General features: G+C 45.2%; 1 protein-coding gene across 1 annotated transcript in view; it reads left to right on the top strand.

The window, feature by feature from the left end:
* The window catches only part of PRKAR1A (protein kinase cAMP-dependent type I regulatory subunit alpha), a 252,595-nt gene extending 238,289 nt beyond the window's left edge, over positions 1-14,306 (top strand). Inside the window, exon 11 of the mRNA XM_069199844.1 lies at positions 11,460-14,306. Coding sequence (XP_069055945.1) covers positions 11,460-11,632 — 173 coding nt within the window. The 3' untranslated portion in view covers positions 11,633-14,306. The remainder of the gene's footprint in view (positions 1-11,459) is intronic.
* The last annotated feature ends 5,608 nt before the right edge of the window (positions 14,307-19,914 follow it).

Here is a 19,914-nt window from a genome sequence, read left to right as displayed (position 1 = left end):
AACATTACCTGATGTTGCGGCAAGAGGGCCTTTAAAATTGAACATCTCATTGGAGATTCTGCATGTGGTGGGCTCAGTGATATTGGAGAGACTTCAGCTGAGACACACTCCCAAAACCTCTGGATGTCTAGGTTTACTCACTCTAGTAACATTAAAGGCAGCAACAGCATGCGCAATCAAGAAATGCTGGTCTCTAGCAGAAGCAAGACTTTCTCACATCTGAAACGAAACAGGATTTGCCATCCCTATACTCCATTATAGTGCCTGGAAATCTGAAATAAGATTTTCCAGAAATGCTGAATGAAGATTCCTTGGTATCAGCGCAAGTGATGAGTGCAGCAGAAGACTCAGCTGAGCTACCTACGATGGGATACTTTCATGGGGTGTCTCCGAGAAGATCCTTGTGGTTCTGGTTAACTATCCTGAAGCCAGATGCTCAGCTAAAGATTATAAACATTCCATTCTCTGGATCCATCTCATACAGACGGTATACAGAGGAGGAAATGCCTAAAATGAAAAATGAAGCAGAGGTCTTGAAGGTGATTGGTCTGTAAGATAGAAAAGTGTTCTATAGACAGCAGTAAAAGTCCAGAGAAATGAAGTACTACCCACAGGAGAGTTCTGACCCTTGGCTGTCTAGCCAAGCCACAACACCATCAGCAGCAAGTTCAGAGATACCAGTAACAGCAGAAGACCTCCAAGTCCACTATAGCAAAACATTTCAATTTTGTAGGAGGACACTTCTCGAGAAAGCCGTATACCCCATGTCTTTCCCCAAACCTCCTATAAACTCAGTTAGTCAAAGGTGGAGCAGGAATTCAAGACCGCATTTATATGGCTTCACACACTTGGTCTCCAAATCAACATTCAAAAGTCAGTCTCAACGCCGGTGCAGCATCTATCCTGTCTGGGGCACCAGAGGACTCAAGAGAAGGAAAAGTGTATCCTTCGTAGGAGAGACATGTATTCAAACAAATGTCATCCCCTTTTGCGCAACATTAATTCAACTGCTTAGCAGATACCTTCCTTTGTCAGTTATGTGACTCCCTGCATTTACATTGTCCTCAATGCAAATCTGCATATGAGACACTTTCAGCAGTGTTTGGAAAACCAATGATCTCAAGCCAGCACAATTGAGAAGACAAACTGAAGTTAACTCTCAGCAAAACCATCTGTCACATGATAATGCCCAAGACACAGTTTCCGCAAAGGAATTTCTTTTCACCAAGAAACACCATCACGTCATTGTAAGAGGTGCATCTGTGATGAGTTGGCAGCTCATCTGGACCATCTGTCCGTTCTAGGCTGTAGGACGAGAGCTAGTTTCACATTTGGAACAGATAGTGGTCAAGGATTTCCTTCCATCTCTGCCAATGAAGAACATAGTACTGATCCAGACAATGCCACGACCGTGAACAATCTAAAATTAAAAAATGGGGAGGCACATGGTTGAGACCGCTTTCTCTGGAGGCAGAGCATAACTGGCTGTGGGCCTTTACCACAGATCTCTCACTAAAAGCAGCACACATCCTGGGCACTTTGAACCAAAAGGCAGACTACCACAGTCACTACAACAAGGAAAACCACAAGTGGGTCATGGATGATGAAGTTTTGCAAAGCATCTTGGAAGAGCAAGACTCATTCTTTAGATCTCATTGCAACAAAGCAAAACAAAACGTCGGACTTTCTGTCCAGTGAGCCACAACCAAATTCAGTGGCCAGTGCACGTTTGATCAGTGTAAGGAAATGCCTCCTTGGCCTGGTTACCCCCTGACTTTTTGCCTTTGCTGATGCTAAGTTTTGATTTAAAGTGTGCTGGCACCCTGCTAACCCAGCCCCAGCACCAGTGTTCTTTCCCTAAACTGTACCTTTGCTTCCACAATTGGCACAGCCCTGGTACTCCGATAAGTCCCTTGTAGCTGGTACCAAAGGCCCTAATGCCAGGTAAGATCTCTAAGGGCTGCACCATGTCTTATGCCACCCCTCACTCAGCACATGCACACTGCCTCACAGCTTGTGTGTGCTGGTGGGGAGAAAATGACTGAGTCGATATGGCACTCCCCTCAGAGTGCCATGCCATCCTTACACTACCTGTGGCATAGTTAAGTCACCCCTCTAGCAGGCCTTACAGCCCTAAGGCAGGGTGTACTATACCACAGGTGAGGGCATGTGTGCATGAGCGCTATGCACTACAGTGTAAGCAAAACCTTGGACATTGTCAGTGCAGGGTAGCCATAAGAGTATATGATCCGGAAGTTTGTCGAACACGAACTCCACAGTTCCATAATGGCTACACTGAAATCTGGGAAGTTTGGTATCAAACTTCTCAGCACAATAAATGCACAATGATGCCAGTGTGCAATTCATTGTAACATGCACCCAGAGGACATCTTAGAGATGCCCCCTCAATACCAACCTGACTACTAGTGTGGGGCTGACCAGTTTCTGCAAGCCTGCCACAACCAGACGAGTTGCTGGCCACATGGGGAGAGTGCCTTTGTCACTCCATGGCCAGGAACAAAGCCTGTCCTGGGTGGAGGTGCTTCACACCTCCCCCTGCTGGAACTGTAACACCTGGCGGTGAGCCTCAAAGGCTCACCCCCTTTGTTAGAGCACCCTAGGGCATCCCAGCTAGTGGAGATGCCCGCCCCTCCGGCCACTGCCCCCACTTTTGGCGGCAAGGCTGGAGGAGATAATTAGGAAAACAAGTAGGAGTCGCCCACCAGTTGGGACAGCCCCTAAGGTGCCCTGAGCTGAGGTGACCATTGCCTTTAGAAATCCTGCATCTTAGTTTTGGAGTATTCCCCCAATAGGATTAGGGATGTGCCCCCCTCCCCACAGGGAGGAGGCACAAAGAGGGTGTAGCCACCCTCCAGGACAGTAGCGATTGGCTACTATCCTCCCAAACCTAAACACACCCCTAAATCTCGCATTTAGGGGCACCCCAGAACCCAGAAAATCAGATTCCTGCAACCTGAACTACAAAGGAGGACTGCTGACCGACAAGCCTGCAGAGACAACTGACGACGACTGCTTTGGCCCCAGCCCTACCGGCCTGTCTCTAGAGTCGAAAACCTGCAACCAGCGAGGCATCCAACAGGGACCAGCGACCTCTGAAGCCTCAGAGGACTGCCCTGACACCCCCCCCCCAGTACCAAGAAACTCCTGTGAGCAGCGGCTCTGCTCAACAACAGCTACATCTTTGCAACAAAGAAGCAACTTCCAAAGGACTCACTCTTCCTGCCGGAAGCGTGAGACTTCACACTCTGCACCCAACGCCCCGGCTCGAGATCCAGAGAACCAACACCACAGGGAGGACTCCCCGGCGACTGCAACCCTGTGAGTAGCCCGAGACGACCCCCCTGGACCTCCACAGCGACACCTGCATAGAGAATCCAGAGGCTCCCCCTGACCGCGACTGCCTGTAACAAGGGACCTGACACCTGGACCAAGCACTGCACCCACTGGACCTGAAGTAACCGAACCTCAGCACAAGAGTGACCCCCCAGGCGACCCTCTGCCTAGCCCAGGTGGTGGCTGTCTCAAGAAGCAACCCCCCCCACCCCCCCCCATGCCTGCCTGTACCGCTAGAGTGACCCCCGGGTCCCTCCATTGTTTCCAATCTAAAACCCGACACCTGCTTTGCATACTGCACCCAGCTGCCTCTGTGCTGCTGAGGGTGTGGTTTGTGTGCCTATTTGTGTTCACCCCCCCCCCCCACCCCCCCAAGGATGCAGGTACTTACCTGCTGGCAGACTGGAACCGGAGCACTGCTGTTCTCCATAGGCGCCTATGTGTTTTGGGCACCTCTTTGACCTCTGCACCTGACTGGCCCTGAGCTGCTGGTGTGGTAACTTTGGGGTTGCCTTGAACCCCCAACGGTGGGCTGCCTATGCCCAGGAACTGAGACTTGTAAGTGTTTTACTTACCTCACAATCTAACTATTACTTACCTCCCCCAGGAACTGTTGATTTTTGCACTGTCCATTTTTAAAATAGCTTATTGCCATTTTAACAAAGACTGTATATGTTATTGCTCTAATTCAAAGTTACTAACTTACCTGTGTGGAGTACCTTGCATTTTATGTATTTACTTCAAATCTTTAACTTGTGGTTCTAAAAATAAACTAAGAAAATATTTTTTTTAAATATAAAAACCTATTGGCCTGGAGTAAGTCATTGAGTGTGTGTTCCTCATTTATTGCCCGTGTGTGTACAACAAATGCTTAACACTACCCTTTGATAAGCCTACTGCTCGACCACACTACCACAACATATAGCATTAGAATTATCTAATTTTGCCACTATCTTACCTCTAAGGGGAACCCTTTGACTCTGCACACTATCTCTCACTTTGAGATAGTATATACAGAGCCAACTGCCTACAGTCGGGCATTTCCATTTTCCTTTCCATGATCCTACTCATCCCAACAGTATTGGTGAAACTGTCCTACTCTTGTGCATAGGCTATTGTCATAGGAACAGGCTGCCCAAGTTTCAGGTGGTATCCAGCTTGATGCCCATCAGGCTGTGCAATAGATGGGTATGACAAAGTCTGGTAGAAGAATCAGCCTGCATAGCAAACATCCAAGCTTAACATTAATAAATGTGGCAGCATGGCCCCTCAAATCAAACTTTACAGACATTTGAACTTAACAGCATATATGGAGACCTTAAGTGGCAAAATGTACTTCAATAAGGGCAAGTTATACCACAAAACAGAAGAGGTTCTGCTTATGTTGCTATAATACATGTGACTAAGTATCATGCAAAGAAGACATTACACCATTACAGATAAACTTGACCCAATCAAAATTGTTTTGTGTGCTTAAAAGTTAATTTTTGAGGCTGCTATGGCTTACAGGAAATGCCAAAGTACAGTTTACTTTTAAAGTCCCAGTAATCAGCGAGTTTATGGAGAGAATAAAGAACGTATTCCCTCTGAAGAGAAAAACCTCTTACTCTATGGGAACTAAACCTAGTTTGATCAAAGTTAATGGGCCCTTTGAGCCTATTCACAAATCTACATTGCACCATCTTCATTTAAGCCTATTTACAAGACTACACTGCAGATCCTCTGCTGAAATACAGATTTTTGTTTGTTAATGCTAGAACATCCACTCCAAAGTTGAACAGTCCGTCTGTTCCAGAACCATAAACAGTTTTTTCATACACATAGAATAGTATTTCCTATCACACTTTCTTCCCTCAATTTTTTCAGATTTTTACATGACCAAAGCAATTGCGTTACTTTATTTTTTTCCCAGTCCTCAGAATGATCACTTCATTTATTAGACGTTAGAAGGGTATTGTGCTAGCATACAAGGCCTTCAAGCGTCCATGTTGATGATCATGGCTACTGGTACAGTTTGAATGAAAATAACTGTCAATGTTCGATGTGCCAAATGATAAACGGAAATGAATATCATATCAAAGTGGTTCCCACCTGATGAGAACCATAATTTTTAGAGCCCTATATAATCTCAGTGATGACTTACTATTTTAGGTTTGTGTGATCAAAAGAATCTACTGGATTGGTTGGTACCCACTGGGTACACTGAAGCTCTTTACTTAAGGATTAGAGTGCAGCTGGCCCTAACTGAGATAGCTCACAGAGACTTCTAGTTGCGGATTCCTTACCTGAGAATTTCCCCCAGCCGGAGATTTTTCTTTAAGCAGTACCCCTGTGTGCCGTCAGGTGTCGTTGGCCGATACTTTGGGCGTCGTGGTGGCCATGATCACATCGCAGTCATATATAGGCACCACCCGGGCACGCTGACGTCAGTTCTTTTATTTCTGCACCAGCCTACGCGCAGATCTGGAGAAGAGCTACCCCTAGTGCAGCACTTCTGTCGAATACTTTTTGAGTTTTGGATGCGCTGAGTGATGTCCTGGAAGACCAGTTTTAAACCCTGCGACTCCTGTCGCCGAATGATGTTGGTGATGGATCTGCATCTTATCTGCTTCTGGTGTCTGGGGCATGACCACGACCCAAAGTCATGCTCAGGGTGTCGGGCCACAAACCCAAAGGCTTTGAGGGAGCGGCTCCTGAAGCTCATGGTGGCCCGGCATTAGACTCCGCATTGCTCCCAGTCCCGTCCGAAAGGAAGGTCACAAGACCGCTCGCTAAGTCATCACCACTCCTCTTTGTCCAAGTCATTGGGACGATTGGGTCACAAGAAAAAGAAGTTGAAGAAGGCAAACGTTCTTCGACTTCACCCTGTCGCTCAGATGACACAGGAAGAGCATTGATGCTCTGGACCTCCGCCTTCGGAGTCTGCGTCTGGGTCGGCTCTGCGCCTCACCGACTTTCCGTCACCCAGTGCCTTCCCTGCCCAGCTGAAAGAGTTCTATGAGGCCATTTGCCTCATCTTTGGGCAGACCGACCACTCCTTGGCGCCTTCAAGCCCAGGAAATTTGGTGAAGGCCCCCTCTTGTTACACATCGGGGCACCTCCGAATCTGTTCTTGGATCCGTCCAGACGCCAGTCGTACTAACGCTACCTTTCCCGGCATCAGGACAGATGTTTATACTCCTGACGTCGGTTGGGTCTGCAGTCAACATCGATCCTATACTTATGCCCGACAACCCGGAGCCGGAATAGCGTTGCTCGACGGCAGTTCAGTTTTTCATGGGCTCTCCTGGGCCCAGGGCGGATCATGACCCTTCTTTCTATGGGTATGGATACGAGGATAGTGTGGAATGGTTGCTGAATCCTTTAGAATACCACCTTGACCATGACATGGACTGGGTTCAAGATTTAGACGACACTAGTGAACTAGATACTTCTCCTGTGCCGGAATGCTTTCTCCCCCTACTGGGCCTACGGAGGAGGGAGCTTCATAATTCATGGTGGTAAGAAGGGCTGCCGAGGTTTTGGACCTCTAGCTTCCTTCTGTGGAGGTCAGGAGTAACCTCCTGACCAAGGTGCTTCAGCCTGGGGCTTCCAGTTCAGAGCCCTTCCTTCCCTTTAATGAAGCCCTTACGGACGTCCTACGGGGTACATGGTCCAAACCCAGCACAAGGCCTCTTGCAATTAGGAAAGTTGCCCGTCTCCATCGACCTGCGCCGACCAACCCAAAATTTCTGACCCAACATCCTACGCCTGAAAGCCTTGTGTTCTAGGTTTCTTCATCATCCGTCACATTCCCCACCCCTCCCCTGCCTCCAAGTCTTCCTAGTCCGTTGGAACATCCTGGACCAGTTGGCGGCAACATTAGCCATCACATGCCTCACTGGGAACCCATCACCACTAACAGGTGGGTGTTGTAGATTGTCTGAAGGGGGCTATTCCCTCCCCTTCGAAACTTCCCCTCCGACTATGCCACCATCATACAATCATCTGTGGGAGGATCATTTGGCGCTTCTCCAACGAGGACGTCGATGCTCTCTTGGCCAAGGGTGCCATAGACCAGGTCCCTGTGCCAGAAGTAGGTCGTGGTGGTTATTACCATTACTTTCTGGTGCCCAAAAAGGACAAGGGCCTTCGCCCTATCCTAGATCTCCGGTCCCTCCATCTCTTCCTCAAGAAGAAGTTCAAAATGCTAACTCTAGCTCAGGTCCTGTCTGCCCTGCACCTTGGATGGTAGAGTTGGATTGCAGGATGCCTATTTCCACATTTCCTGTCCTTCTGGTCCACAGACATTACTTGCGATTCTTGATTGGTCACGAGCACTTTCAGTTCACCAGGTTCCTCTTCGGCCTTACGAGTGCCCCTCAGTTGCTTACGAAAGTGATGGTAGTGGTTGGAGCTCATCTACGCAGGTTAGGGGTTTCAGTCTTCCCCTTATCTCGACGACTGGTTGTTGAAGGCGAACTCGCCTAAGGCTGTTGTCTCCCACCTCTAGACTATGGCGAACCTCCTACATTTGCTGGGGTTCACTATTAACATGCCGAAGTCACACCTGACTCCCTCTCAGACACTTTCATTGGAGCTGTTCTAGACATAGTGCAGATTCAGGTTTATCCTCTCTAAAAGCGAGTCCAGGATGTTCGGGCTGGGATCCCGATGTTTCAGCCTCTATCCTGGATTTCATTGAGAATAACTCTGAGGCTGCTGGGCCTCATGGCCTTCTGCATCCTGCTGGTCCGGCATGCCATATGGCATATATGCGGGCTCTGCAGTGGGGCCTGAAGTTCTAGTGGGAGCAGCTTCAGGGGAATCTCTCAGACAAGGTCCAGATCTTGGAGGGGACTGCACTAGATCTGCAGTGGTGGCTATTGAATCCAGATGAGGTCAACTGCAGATCTCTCCCTTCCCCATCCAGATCACACAGTAGTGATGGATGTGTCACTCTAGGATGGGGCAGCCACATGGGATAGGCAGATGTCCGAGGCCTCTGGTCCCCAGCAGAGTCCGGGCTCCACATTAACCTTTTGGCGCTCCGGGCGATCCGACTTGCATTGAAAGCATTCCTTCCCTTTCTCAAAGGGAAAGTGGTGCAGGTGTTCACAGATAACACCACTGTCATGTGGTACTGCAAGAAGCAGGGCAGAGTAGAGTCATGGACCCTTTGTCAAGATGCTCTTTGCCTCTGGACATGGCTGCAATGCCAGGGCATGTCATCATCTGGCGGGCTCTCTGAACGCCAGAGCAGATTAACTCAGCAGTCAATGCATAATTGATCACGAATGGCGTCTCCATCCGGAGGTGGCGCAAGGTCTTTCAGCAGTGGGGAGAGCCTTGGTAAGATCGTGTCGCCTCCTCAGAGAATGCGCAATGTCAGCTGTTCTGCACGTTGGAGTTTGCAAGGCAGCACTTGCTCGGTGACGCTTTTTGTCAAGAGTGGAGCTTCGGCCTCCTTTACGCCTTCCCGCCAATACCACTTCTGCCCAATGTTCTGAAGAAGATAAGGCATGATGGGCCCAAGTAATCCTAGTGGCTCCCAACTGGACACAGTCTGGTATCCTGAGCTTTGGCGCATGGCCATCGATCTTCTGATCAGACTGCCCCTTCAGTATGAACTTCTGTGGTAGCAGCAGGGGATGGTCCTTCACCTGAACCTGTCCAGATTGAGCAGCGACAGTTGACAGCTTTCGACCTTCTGTTCGAAGTCTGTGGTGTTACCTTGCAGCCAGGCGTCCCTCCACCAAAATAGTATACACCTGTTGTTGCCACAAATTTGTGGCATGGTGTACCAGCAAGTCTGTTGATTCCCTTTCTACACTTCTCTCTGAGGTTCTCCTCTTCATTCTTTCTCTTGCCCAGCATGGCTCTGCCCTGGGCACCCTCATGGGTTTTTGTCTGCCATCTCTGCCTTTTTAAGGCTGCCAGACAAACCATCTCTGTTCAAATCTCCCAATGTTGGGAGGTTTCTTAAAGGACTCACCCAGATGTTCCCTCCTATCCCGTTCATAATGCCCTGGTGGGATTTGAACTTGGTCCTCACATATCTCATGTGTACTCCTTTCAAGCCACTCCACAACTGTCCCCTGCAGCTCTTGACTCTTAAAATTGCTTCTTGATGGCCATCACCTCTGCTCAGAGTGAGCGAGCTTCAGGCTCTCTTGTCGAAGCCACCATCTCTGGCTGTCCATCCTGACAAGGTGGTGCTTTGTACCACGGCTTCCTTCCTTCCGAAAGTGGTGACACCTTTTCATGTAGTCCAATCACCTTGCCTACTTTTTACGCACCCCCACATCCTTCTCATGAGGAGAAAAGACTTCACCACCTTGATCCAAAAAGAATGTTGTTGTTCTACCTAAATTGCACCAAAGATTTCAGAGTGGACAATCAACTCTTTGTGGGTTATGTGGGTGCGAAGAAAGGAAGGGCAGTGCAGAAGAGGACCATCTTGGGATGGGTAATCTGCTGCATCAAAATGTGCTACGCTTTGGCAAAAAAGCAACCTCCTATGGCTTGCATGCTCATTCTACGAGAATAACTGCTGCTACCACAGCGTTGGCACTCGGAGTTCCAGTCCTGGATATCTGCCAGGCAGCGACGTGGGCATCCCTGCACACGTTCACTGAACATTAGTGCCTGCATAGTCCGGTCCGCAGAGACGGCTACTTGGGTAATTCGGTCCCGCAGGACTTTTTGGCGTGATCTTAGTTCGCAGCCTATCACCGGGGATGGTATTGCTTGGGTACCTATTCTAAGGTAAGGAATCTGCAACTAGAAGTCTCTATCGGATGAACAAGTTACTTGCCTTTGGTAACGATATTTGTGGTAGACATATTCTAGTTGCAGCTTCTTTACTGACCCACCCATCCTCCCCACTCTGAACTGATTTCTAGGGACAGGAACAACTTCCCTTGAAGTCCGTAGTTTTGGTGCACCATTCTGTGTTCTTCAGTGGCGTAGCGTGGAGGGTGCAGGGGGGGGGACGCGCTCGCTCGCACTCGCGAGTGCTAAAATCCACGGGTTAGGGGGCGCAAATTACTTGCCTTGCCCCGGGTGCTGACAACCCACGCTACGCCACTGGTGTTCTTCATGGCTCTGCGCTACTGGCGTGAAGTTGCGAAAAGAAACTCACGTCAGAGCGCTGGGGTGGTGCCTATATACATCCGCAACATCATCACGGTGACCACAAAACTGATGCCGCGCAGGGGTACTGCTTGAAGAACAATCTCCGGATCCAGTCTGATGCCTGGGAGGAAGTTCTAAGGCAAGGAATTTGCAACTAGAATATGTCTCTACCAAATGTACTGTTACCAAAGGTAAGTAACTGGTTCTTCAGAACTGCATGGCATTTGACCATGTTTTCAATTATTCCAGATTCATGACGGCTAACCACAGTGAACAGAGCATACCTCATGAGAGTTGGATATAAGAGGGAAACATTAATGTTTATCTTGGTCTCAGAAAAAGGGAGGTTTAGGCTTCAACAGTTTTACAAACTGACCTTTAGCTGCGTTTTCAAGACCCTGACCTTGCTACCACCGAGACATGGGTCCAGGGGTTTACTACAGACTTTGGAATGCTGTGGGCACAGACATGACGTCTCAAACCTGTTCTGAAACGTTTGTAATATGGATACAGTTCTACCTGCCATGTAAAGTCCATGTCAATTGTCGTAGATCCTTGTGCGTCCTTAGGAGATGAAACAATACGGTTAGGGAGCACACCGCCTTTCCGCCATCTCCAGGCCTCCCAGTGCATTCTGGTAGATAGGATCCTCTTGGTTCATACTGTCAGCGAGTGCCGGATGCGCCTCCCTCGAAAGGCCTTCTGAGTCGGTGTGTGCCAACAGTGAATGCAAGAGCAGCACCTTGTCGTTACCGGTAAGGTGAGTGCCTGCAGAGGACTGGCGGTTCGTGTTGAAAGTATTCCGTTTTGCATTTAAACCGTTTATCCATTCATGATTTACAACTCGGTGGCGGTACTAAGCAGTGTTAAGTAATGTAAGTAGTCTCGTAAGGTGATGAAAAAACGCACTAACATACGGAAATATGTTGGCAGCTGTCTAGCATATTTTATTAGAAGTTTTGATGAACGATAAATGTTTTCTATTTCAGGTGAAATAGCCCTTCTGATGAACCGCCCCCGCGCGGCCACCGTGGTTGCACGTGGTCCTCTGAAGTGCGTGAAACTTGATCGACCCCGGTTTGAACGTGTCCTAGGACCTTGCTCCGATATTCTCAAGCGGAACATCCAGCAGTACAACAGCTTTGTGTCCCTCTCCGTTTGAACCGTACTCGTGCTCCCGAATCGAACCAGCAAAAACCAACACATGCTTCACAAACGCAGACTGCTTTTGTTTCCATTTGCAGCGCCCGACAGCCCACCGGTATTACAGCTTCTGTCTGTTTAAAGCAAAACAAAGAAAAAAGCTCCCACCGCGTTTCTTTTTAAATTTTCGATCATTACTGGCCCTGCCGTCTCTTTCATGTATAGAAGGAGTTCTATGGAGACTTTAGCTGTCATTGCTTCTCTTTGTGCGGAGTATAGTGTCCAGCGTTGGCAGTGCGTGCTGTGCTGTTTTTGGTGTGGGGCATCGCCCTATCGCCAGCGGAAGCCCTAGATTAAGGATGTGACAGTGGAGAATATTTTTTTAATGATGCAAATTATTGTAAACCTATTTTAGGCTGTGGTCACAATCTGCTGTATTTCTTAAAAAAAATAATGATACAGGCGTTTACTGTTTTTGAGTATGAAATTGTATAGGCCCAGTAACAGGTAGTGCATCAGCTAGTGGGGAATGACGTGCCCTGACGTTTTTTTTTTTTTTTTTTTTAAAAAAAGGATGCGTTCTTTTCATTAACGTTATCCTGCAGGTGGTCGAGGGAATGAAAGGTGCCATTTCAAAAATGTGTGCCGCCATAATGTAGTTGGTTGCCCAATCGTCCTAGTAATTTTTATTTTTTTGGTGCAGTAATGTTCGAGTAAGTAGGGTTTGCTGGGAAAGTCCTTTATCGGTTGTATTGTTATCAGATTGTGGTGCTGAAATTTGAGAGTTTCGCCACAAATGCTTAAAGACAGGCCTTTATTGTGATGAAGAGGGCGTTGAGACAGATGACATTTACGACAGCAAAGCCTAATATGAAACAAGTCTTTCATGTCAGCCTGCAGTTTGTTTTCGTCCTTAGCTGCCCATAATCATGCATTTTATATTTCACTGAAACGATGAGTGCATAAATTGAGATTCCTGTTGCCCCACCTTTTCTTCGCATTTCATGTATTTGAATTTAATGCTTGTTCCAGTACCTGTAAATATATTTCAGTATTTCACTGTCTTTATGTTCATAATGTATTCACCAATGAAACCGATGTACGCCTGGCAGGATTCTTCTGTGTCATTACGGATGGTTTTATTTTCTCAATCATTAGCAAAAAATACTTTGTTTCGTGAACCGTCATATCTTTTCATGCTTGCTTTCCCTTAATTTACTGGTGGAGCTTTTTTATTACATAATTCATGAAGCTAAATGGTTCCTATAACCAAAATAACTGCAGAGAAAAATGCAGCTACCACAGATAATTATGATGTTCATGATACTAATAGGGCTGTCATAGAATGGTCGGAGCACCTAAACCGTGTAATGCCCTTTAAAATGGGCATTTCTTGAATCTCTTTAGTGGGCGGTGCCCATGTCATTCCATCAGAAAAGTTGGCTATATTCAGGGTCTACTGAGTAGCCAGAGGCCAGATTGTTTTTGCCTTCATGAGGCATCCAGGTTGGAGTGGGCCTCCTTCTGATCTCAATCACCCATGGTGCTCTTCGTCTCCTCTCCCATAAATGGAGTGGTGCCTGTCCTGAAATACCCAAGACAAGTGTAGTAATGTTCTGGATAAAAGTTTGACGAGTGTGTTAATGTAAATTATATCCCTTGTAATTTCCTCCTTAAGTGCAGCAAACAGTTTTTCCAACTTCAAATCCCTATCTCATGCAGTGTAGTAAGGAATATGGTTTGCTGGACATGTTTATGCATTTAAAACTGGTTTATCACCAACAAAAGCTTTTTTGTCGCCCCAAACAAAATATGCTGTTAAAAGATGCAGTTGACAATTTTTTTTCACGTTTCTGTTTGAAAGTTACCAAGATTTATCTCACAATTATATATTTTCAAAGTAACCTGTTTATTGATGGTCACAGGTGATATACATTTTTTGATTTCTGCATATATATTTTTTTCGGGGCGGGAGGCGGTGGCAATGTACATAAGTGTATGTTCTCCACCAATGTATAATGTAACCATTTGTGAATAAATCATTTTGGTTAGTGGCATGGGTGGTTAATACCATGCTTCAAGAAAGGTAAGCATGCCTGTAAGTAATGATTTTTTTTTTCAATTCAAAATGTATTTCTTAACATAACACGCGCTCTATCCTGCAGTATTTAGAAAAGCTGAAGCCTGATTTGATCCTTGTCAAAGCACCTATGTAATTCTGCGATATAGCTCTTTGGAGGCACATGTATTTACTTTCTATAAGGACCCCACGTCAATTTTCATTAAATGTACTTTTAAATGTGTTGTATACTCTATTTTGTAGCTCTTCTACAAGATTTTGAATTAAGAGAGACCGAATATTGATCAGTTACAGCTTTACCTTATTGTGTGCAATTTAAAAAAAATTGAAATCACAATTGGCATAGTTTGCCTTAGCGAACATATTTAGGGCTTTCAAAGTACTTTTTGCTAGGCCACCTTTAGCGAACGTATTCAGTATATATCCCTAGAGTGATAGCCAACCAGAGGACCATTTTTGTATTGTTATCAAACTATATAAATTTGATTTACTGTATGTGCTATAGATGGGTTCTGTATCTCTGCGTGAGAGATGTACACACATACATATTTCCTTTTGTTCTAGATTGTCCTAAAGGCAGGTTGAGCAATAAAAAAAAAGTTAAATTCTTAAAGCCACGTGTTTTGCTTTTTATGTGTAACATATTTTTGCTTCAGAGTAAAGTCAATACAGACGATTCTTTTCCGAAAAGATTGTTGATTTGACACCGCTTCTTGAAGAAAAAAAATGAAAACAAGGGCATGGTGTGTTCTGATACTGCTTTATCTGCTAAACGTGACATTTATGTACACAATAAAATATGCCCCTTTATTTCAACGGATTGCACACCAAATGCTGAATAATCCCTTTTATGCAGACAGTTGTAACTCTCGCAGTCTGCTGCCTTCCCTTTCAAAGAGGTTGGGAATCAAAACATGCAGACATGGCCATAAATATTATCGGAAAGGCACAGTCACTTAAATTCAGAGACCATACGCATTTTCCACGTTTACCCTTGGGCATTGCTAACCTACTCTGTACTTTATATTGCACAAGGGCAGTGTTTGTATTTCTGTATCTGTCACATTTTCTCTTTTAGGTGTGCCTGTTACCCGTACACTAATTTCTTTGTAAAGGGTTTTGGTGTGTTCTGTTGAATGTAATTGACTATCAAAGTTCCTTGTAACTTAATTTGCCATGCATCTGTGGTTTAAAATAAATAAGCTCAGGTCTGGCAGTCAATTCTCTGTAGCTATTGTAGATTGAACAACCATCTCCATCCCTGGTAACTTCTATTTGGCGAGTTCCTCTAGAGGTCAGGGAGCACCTAGTGCAGCATGATCAAGCTCTGCAACCTATAGAAGCTCAGCACGACAACTAAAAAATAAATAACTCGCTACGAACAGGTAAAAGTGTCAATTAATATTAGTGCCAATAGTGGACACTGAACTGACCTTTTCAGGAATTTATCCCACGTCATTTTCTTTGAAGTATTTCATAAAGGGAAACTTTTCCCTGGTCTGTGCTTTACTCGTTCCTGGCATACACCAAGTTTTATACCACAGTTTGAAAAAATGTAGTCTAAAATTATTCTTATACCACTGAAAAAAGTGGCTTGTTAATTACTCCAGCATATCCACAAACAATTCATAGAATTTAAATCCATCCATCTGTTGGAGAAGTTAATACATATTTAATTTGGAAGTATATTTACAAACCTTATCAGTGTCACTCGAATGCATGTATCAAAATGAGTCCAGAGTTTGAATGAATTGCACAATAGATATGATGTTTTTAGTTTGACAATCTAATATTCAAAAGAACTCTAGGAGTGGTGCGTTGAACTTAAGGGTTAAGTCTCCTATATAACTAACTTAAACCAGTCATGATTTCTTTTCATTATCAAGCAGTAGCATTGTTCCATCTGGCATCTGAATGCTGGGAAATGAGCCACCTGTAGATTTTGATCGATAGCAATAGGGCCTTTGGGAAGACCAAACTCCACCTCCTTTGATGGGGTTGCACATGCAGATAGTCTACTTAAGTAGCCAAATGCAGAGGGAGCAGTTTGTTTCCATTATTGGACTTGCAACCACTGTTGCTGAATTAATGATGCACCATGCAGCTATCAGAGTATGAAAGTCCATCACCTTCAAGGCACAGATCTCTTTGGAATTTAATGGAGGTAATCGGAGCCAGAAGAAAATCTGACATTGGGTTGCGTGTGGAGCAGAATAGCACTTAGGTCACTGGAGCCCACTCTCATCCATGTACCAGCAGGTCTGGTACAGCAAACAAAGTTCAACTTTTACTTCTAGTCATGGTACTGCCCTTTGCGGTGTTTGGGTGACTTCCCATTTTTAAGGTCCTCAATCTGCTTGAGGAAGTGTATTCATCTTGGGTATATACACTAGTTGACATCCTCTCGATGGACATAATCGGTTCTCGACGATTTTATCACCTAAGACAGGATCATAACAGTATTGTGGAGAGGAAGATCTTGGGCCTGGAATTGACCCTTGAAAGTGCAGAGCGTCCTAAGGTCTATTAAGTTCTGGACAGATTCTCCATGGTGATTACTCTAAATCAGCACTTTAATTATGTACTGAGGCTGAGCCTCCCCTCTCCCAGTGGGATAACTTGAAATCGTATCAGTGAGATGTGAGAGAAGTATTTCTCCTGTCTGGGATCTTAGATATTCGTGAATAGTAGACTATCTACACCTAATTGTGGGGGGTACCGGAGCACATTTAAATCATCTTTAACTCTTTTAAAGAACAAGGAAAATGTGAAATTATAAAAATAAAAAAAATTGTAAACGTTCCGATCTAAACCTACCTGTCTAACCGTTTAAGCAAAGTGTTCCAAGTGGCCAAAAGTGTGTAATACATTGTCAGGACAAATGGGTTTTCTAACCTTTTTTAGCGGGGAGCCCTGACCACAATCTTTTGGAACTGCAGGCTCCTCCATGTAGCCTCAACATCGCAATCTCTAAATAACTGTTCTCACACTATTTATTCTAATTCTAGTAAACCACTGTTGCTCTCTGGCTCATAAATATGAGCATTCTTGCATTGAAACCAGAAACTCGCCGGGTAAGGTTTGAAAGGAATTTGAGTACCTTGCCATTTTGCCCTTGCAGGGAGAGAACCAAATCTAAAAACCCTCTTCACTTACACGTGAAATATGAAATCCTTGACCCTCTAGACATATAATGCCTTTTATACTGTTATAAAGATTGTACGGAATAGGTATGTTTTTTTCCTAAAAATAATTTTTAAGAGATTAAATGTATGACTAGAGGGAAGCCCGAGTTGTTTAGTATCACTTGGAACACAGAAGTGGAATTAGTCCCTGGTTTGGTATGATCTCCATTCCTCTCCCTTCAGCCGTGAATGGGAAGAGGAGTCCTTGAGAAGTCAGGCACAATCCGGCCTCACGTCACCCACCTTCCTTGTGCTGTACAGTTTAAAATTGCACATTCTTGGTGTCCTGCTACCTTCCTCACCCACTGTTGGCATTGCACTCCCTCCCACACCTAGATATTGGCAAATAAAATACCTGATATTCTTCACTTACAATCCCTCTGGTATTCAAAATCTATACTATTGCCTACCATTCCCCCCACCCCCCCTCCAACCGCCTTACCTCCCACAACTAAAGTACCGCTCTCCCATCTTCATTTAAGAACATAGCCAGCAATTTGTTGGCACTGGTTCTGTTTTAGCTGCTGCCAGAGCAAATTAAACATTCCTGTAAGCCAATTGTTTGCAGAGACCCACAGCAGGCAAGGAAGGTAATGGGCAGCAGCATCAGGCAGTGCTTAGTTTGTAAAAGGACTGCTGGTGCCCAAAACACTGCTCTAAAGTCCACCTGGTTTAATTAAACGTCGACGCTCTGAATACCAAGGCTCTGTAGTCTTGAATCCACCTCATGCCTCTTAATCCACCATGAGACATTCCCTTCCCCCTTTATCTCACTCTTGCAGGTTTCTGCTTTCTCCATTGATGACTGTTTCTCAGTCTTACTCTTCCTCTCTTCTCTCGACAAATGTCTGTTGCAGAAAAATCCAGGTCCCCAAAATTGAGCGCCCCCACTGGCTCAAATTAAGCCTTGGCACCAGGGTTCCACACGTGCTCTGACAGTAGTAATGAACAGCCAGATTGCTAATCATCCACTTACGTTTTTAGAAGCCATGAACACTGTTTTATTCACATGACTAAACATACACATTAGCAAAGCCTAGTTGTGCGCATTAAGGGTTACATAGGCGCAGTGTCTGCAGACCCAGTTCTTGAGCCACTCTGTATGTGCACACAAATGCGAAACTAAGCTGTGTATGTTCTCCAAAATCTGAAACCCCCTTGCTTTTACGTACTGATACCTGAAGCGCTGGCATGCATATTTTGTTAAATTTGGAAAATTTGAAACACCGCATTACTTACCTAGCCAAATACTTTTGTGCATTTTGACCCAAACCTCAATCATTTACCCACTTACACATTGCTTATTCTTATGTTTTGGGGATTTCAATCAAATCTGAAATAATGTTCATGCAAACATTTAACCCTGACGCGTACATGTACCTCTGTAAAAGCTCCTCCTTTTTGGCCAAATCTGAAGATCTCTGGTGCATTGTACTATTATGTTCGATGTCATGTGTGACTGTACATACACATGCTGTGCATTATCCTGCCATCTAGTGATGGGCTTGGTGTTGCAACTTGTTTTCTTTGAGAAGTGTTTTCGAGTCACGGGATCGAGTGGCTCCTTCCACCTGATGATACTGTGCATGGGCATCAGGTTCTTTGTCAGATTGTGTGTATTTTTTTTTTTTTTCTCCGCCCTCTAGTTCGGACGTGTTTCTGCTCACTTCGTATTCACTCGAACGATTTAAAACTCTCTTCCCTTTACTTTTCATCAACAGTATTTTAAGTCTTAAGATTTTTTGTTATTATAATCATGATTGCATCGGGTCAAATCTTACCCACGTGCCTTCAGGGCGGGCCTTGCCTGGCCCAAGGCCCATCTCCACCTGGCAGGAAAGATACAAGACCTTATGGAACGGACACCGTGTAGATTCTGTCCTCAGTTCCGTGCCAAATTTCCACACACGGATCACCATCAAGTGTGTAACTTTTGCCTTTCCCCAGACCACAAGGCGGCCACCTTTGACACGTGTTGATCGTTTTAGATTTAAAAAAAAAAAAAAAAAACTTCGGGACGGAAGAGCTTGCAGGCTGGAAATGGTACACTCAATGCAAGACAACACCCCATATATTTTCGGGACTGAACATGCACTGGAGGAGCTGGAGCAAGAAGGAGCATTCTCCATCGAAGACTCGGACCTACAATCTGACATCGAGAGCCAGGACATCACTTCGTCACAAGTCATGAGTGAAAAAAACTGCTTCTCTTTCTCCCAAAAAGGCAGTAAAAAAGGTCACAAAAGAGATCTATGGGCCACCACTGCCCTCTGGCCATGGTCTGTCACACCATGTTCTGCCCAGCCCTCAGACTCTGCTTCGAAATCCAGAAAGACTGTGGCTGGGTCTTCTAATTCAACCTATATTCCTTCGGACCGACCAAAAACATCCAAGGCTTCTAAACCTAAAACTTTGGGACTGCCTTCTTCGGTGCCCACAATTTCGGCACTGAAAACTCCGGCACAGAGCGGGAGTTCCACATCTGTAACTTTTGGCATCTAAAAGTTTTCAAAGGCATAATGTAGGAAGCTGGCTCTGTATATAGTATATCAAAATGAGATAGTGTGCACAGAGTCTAGGGGTCCCCAAGAGGCTTGACAGGCAATAATAGATAATACTAATGGTCTATTTGTGGTAGTGTGGTCAAGCAGTTAGGCTTATCAGAGGGTAGTGTTAAGCATTTTTGTACACACACGAGAGCAATAAGTGAAAACACACACTCTGTGACTTAACTCCAGGCTAATAGGTTTTTATATAGAAAAATATTTTAATTTATTTTTAGAACCACAAGATTCAGATTGCAAGTAAGTACATTAAATGTAAGGTACTTTGCATAGTAATACTTGGAACTTTGAACCAAAACAGTAATGTACACAGTTCTTCATAAAATGGCAATAAGCTATTTTAAAAGTGGACACTGCAGTTTTCAACAGTTCAGGGGTGGGGGAACGGTGGGGGGGGGGTTAGTAAGTACAGTTTAGTTATTACAGTAAGTAAAGCACTTATAAGTTCAGTCTCTGGGGCATAGGTAGCCCA

Source organism: Pleurodeles waltl, chromosome 7 (assembly GCF_031143425.1).
Source record: "Pleurodeles waltl isolate 20211129_DDA chromosome 7, aPleWal1.hap1.20221129, whole genome shotgun sequence".
In the NCBI taxonomy this organism is placed as follows: domain Eukaryota; kingdom Metazoa; phylum Chordata; class Amphibia; order Caudata; family Salamandridae; genus Pleurodeles; species Pleurodeles waltl.
The sequence above is the reverse complement of the archived record's forward strand: the minus strand, read 5'-3'. Positions and strand labels throughout refer to the sequence as shown.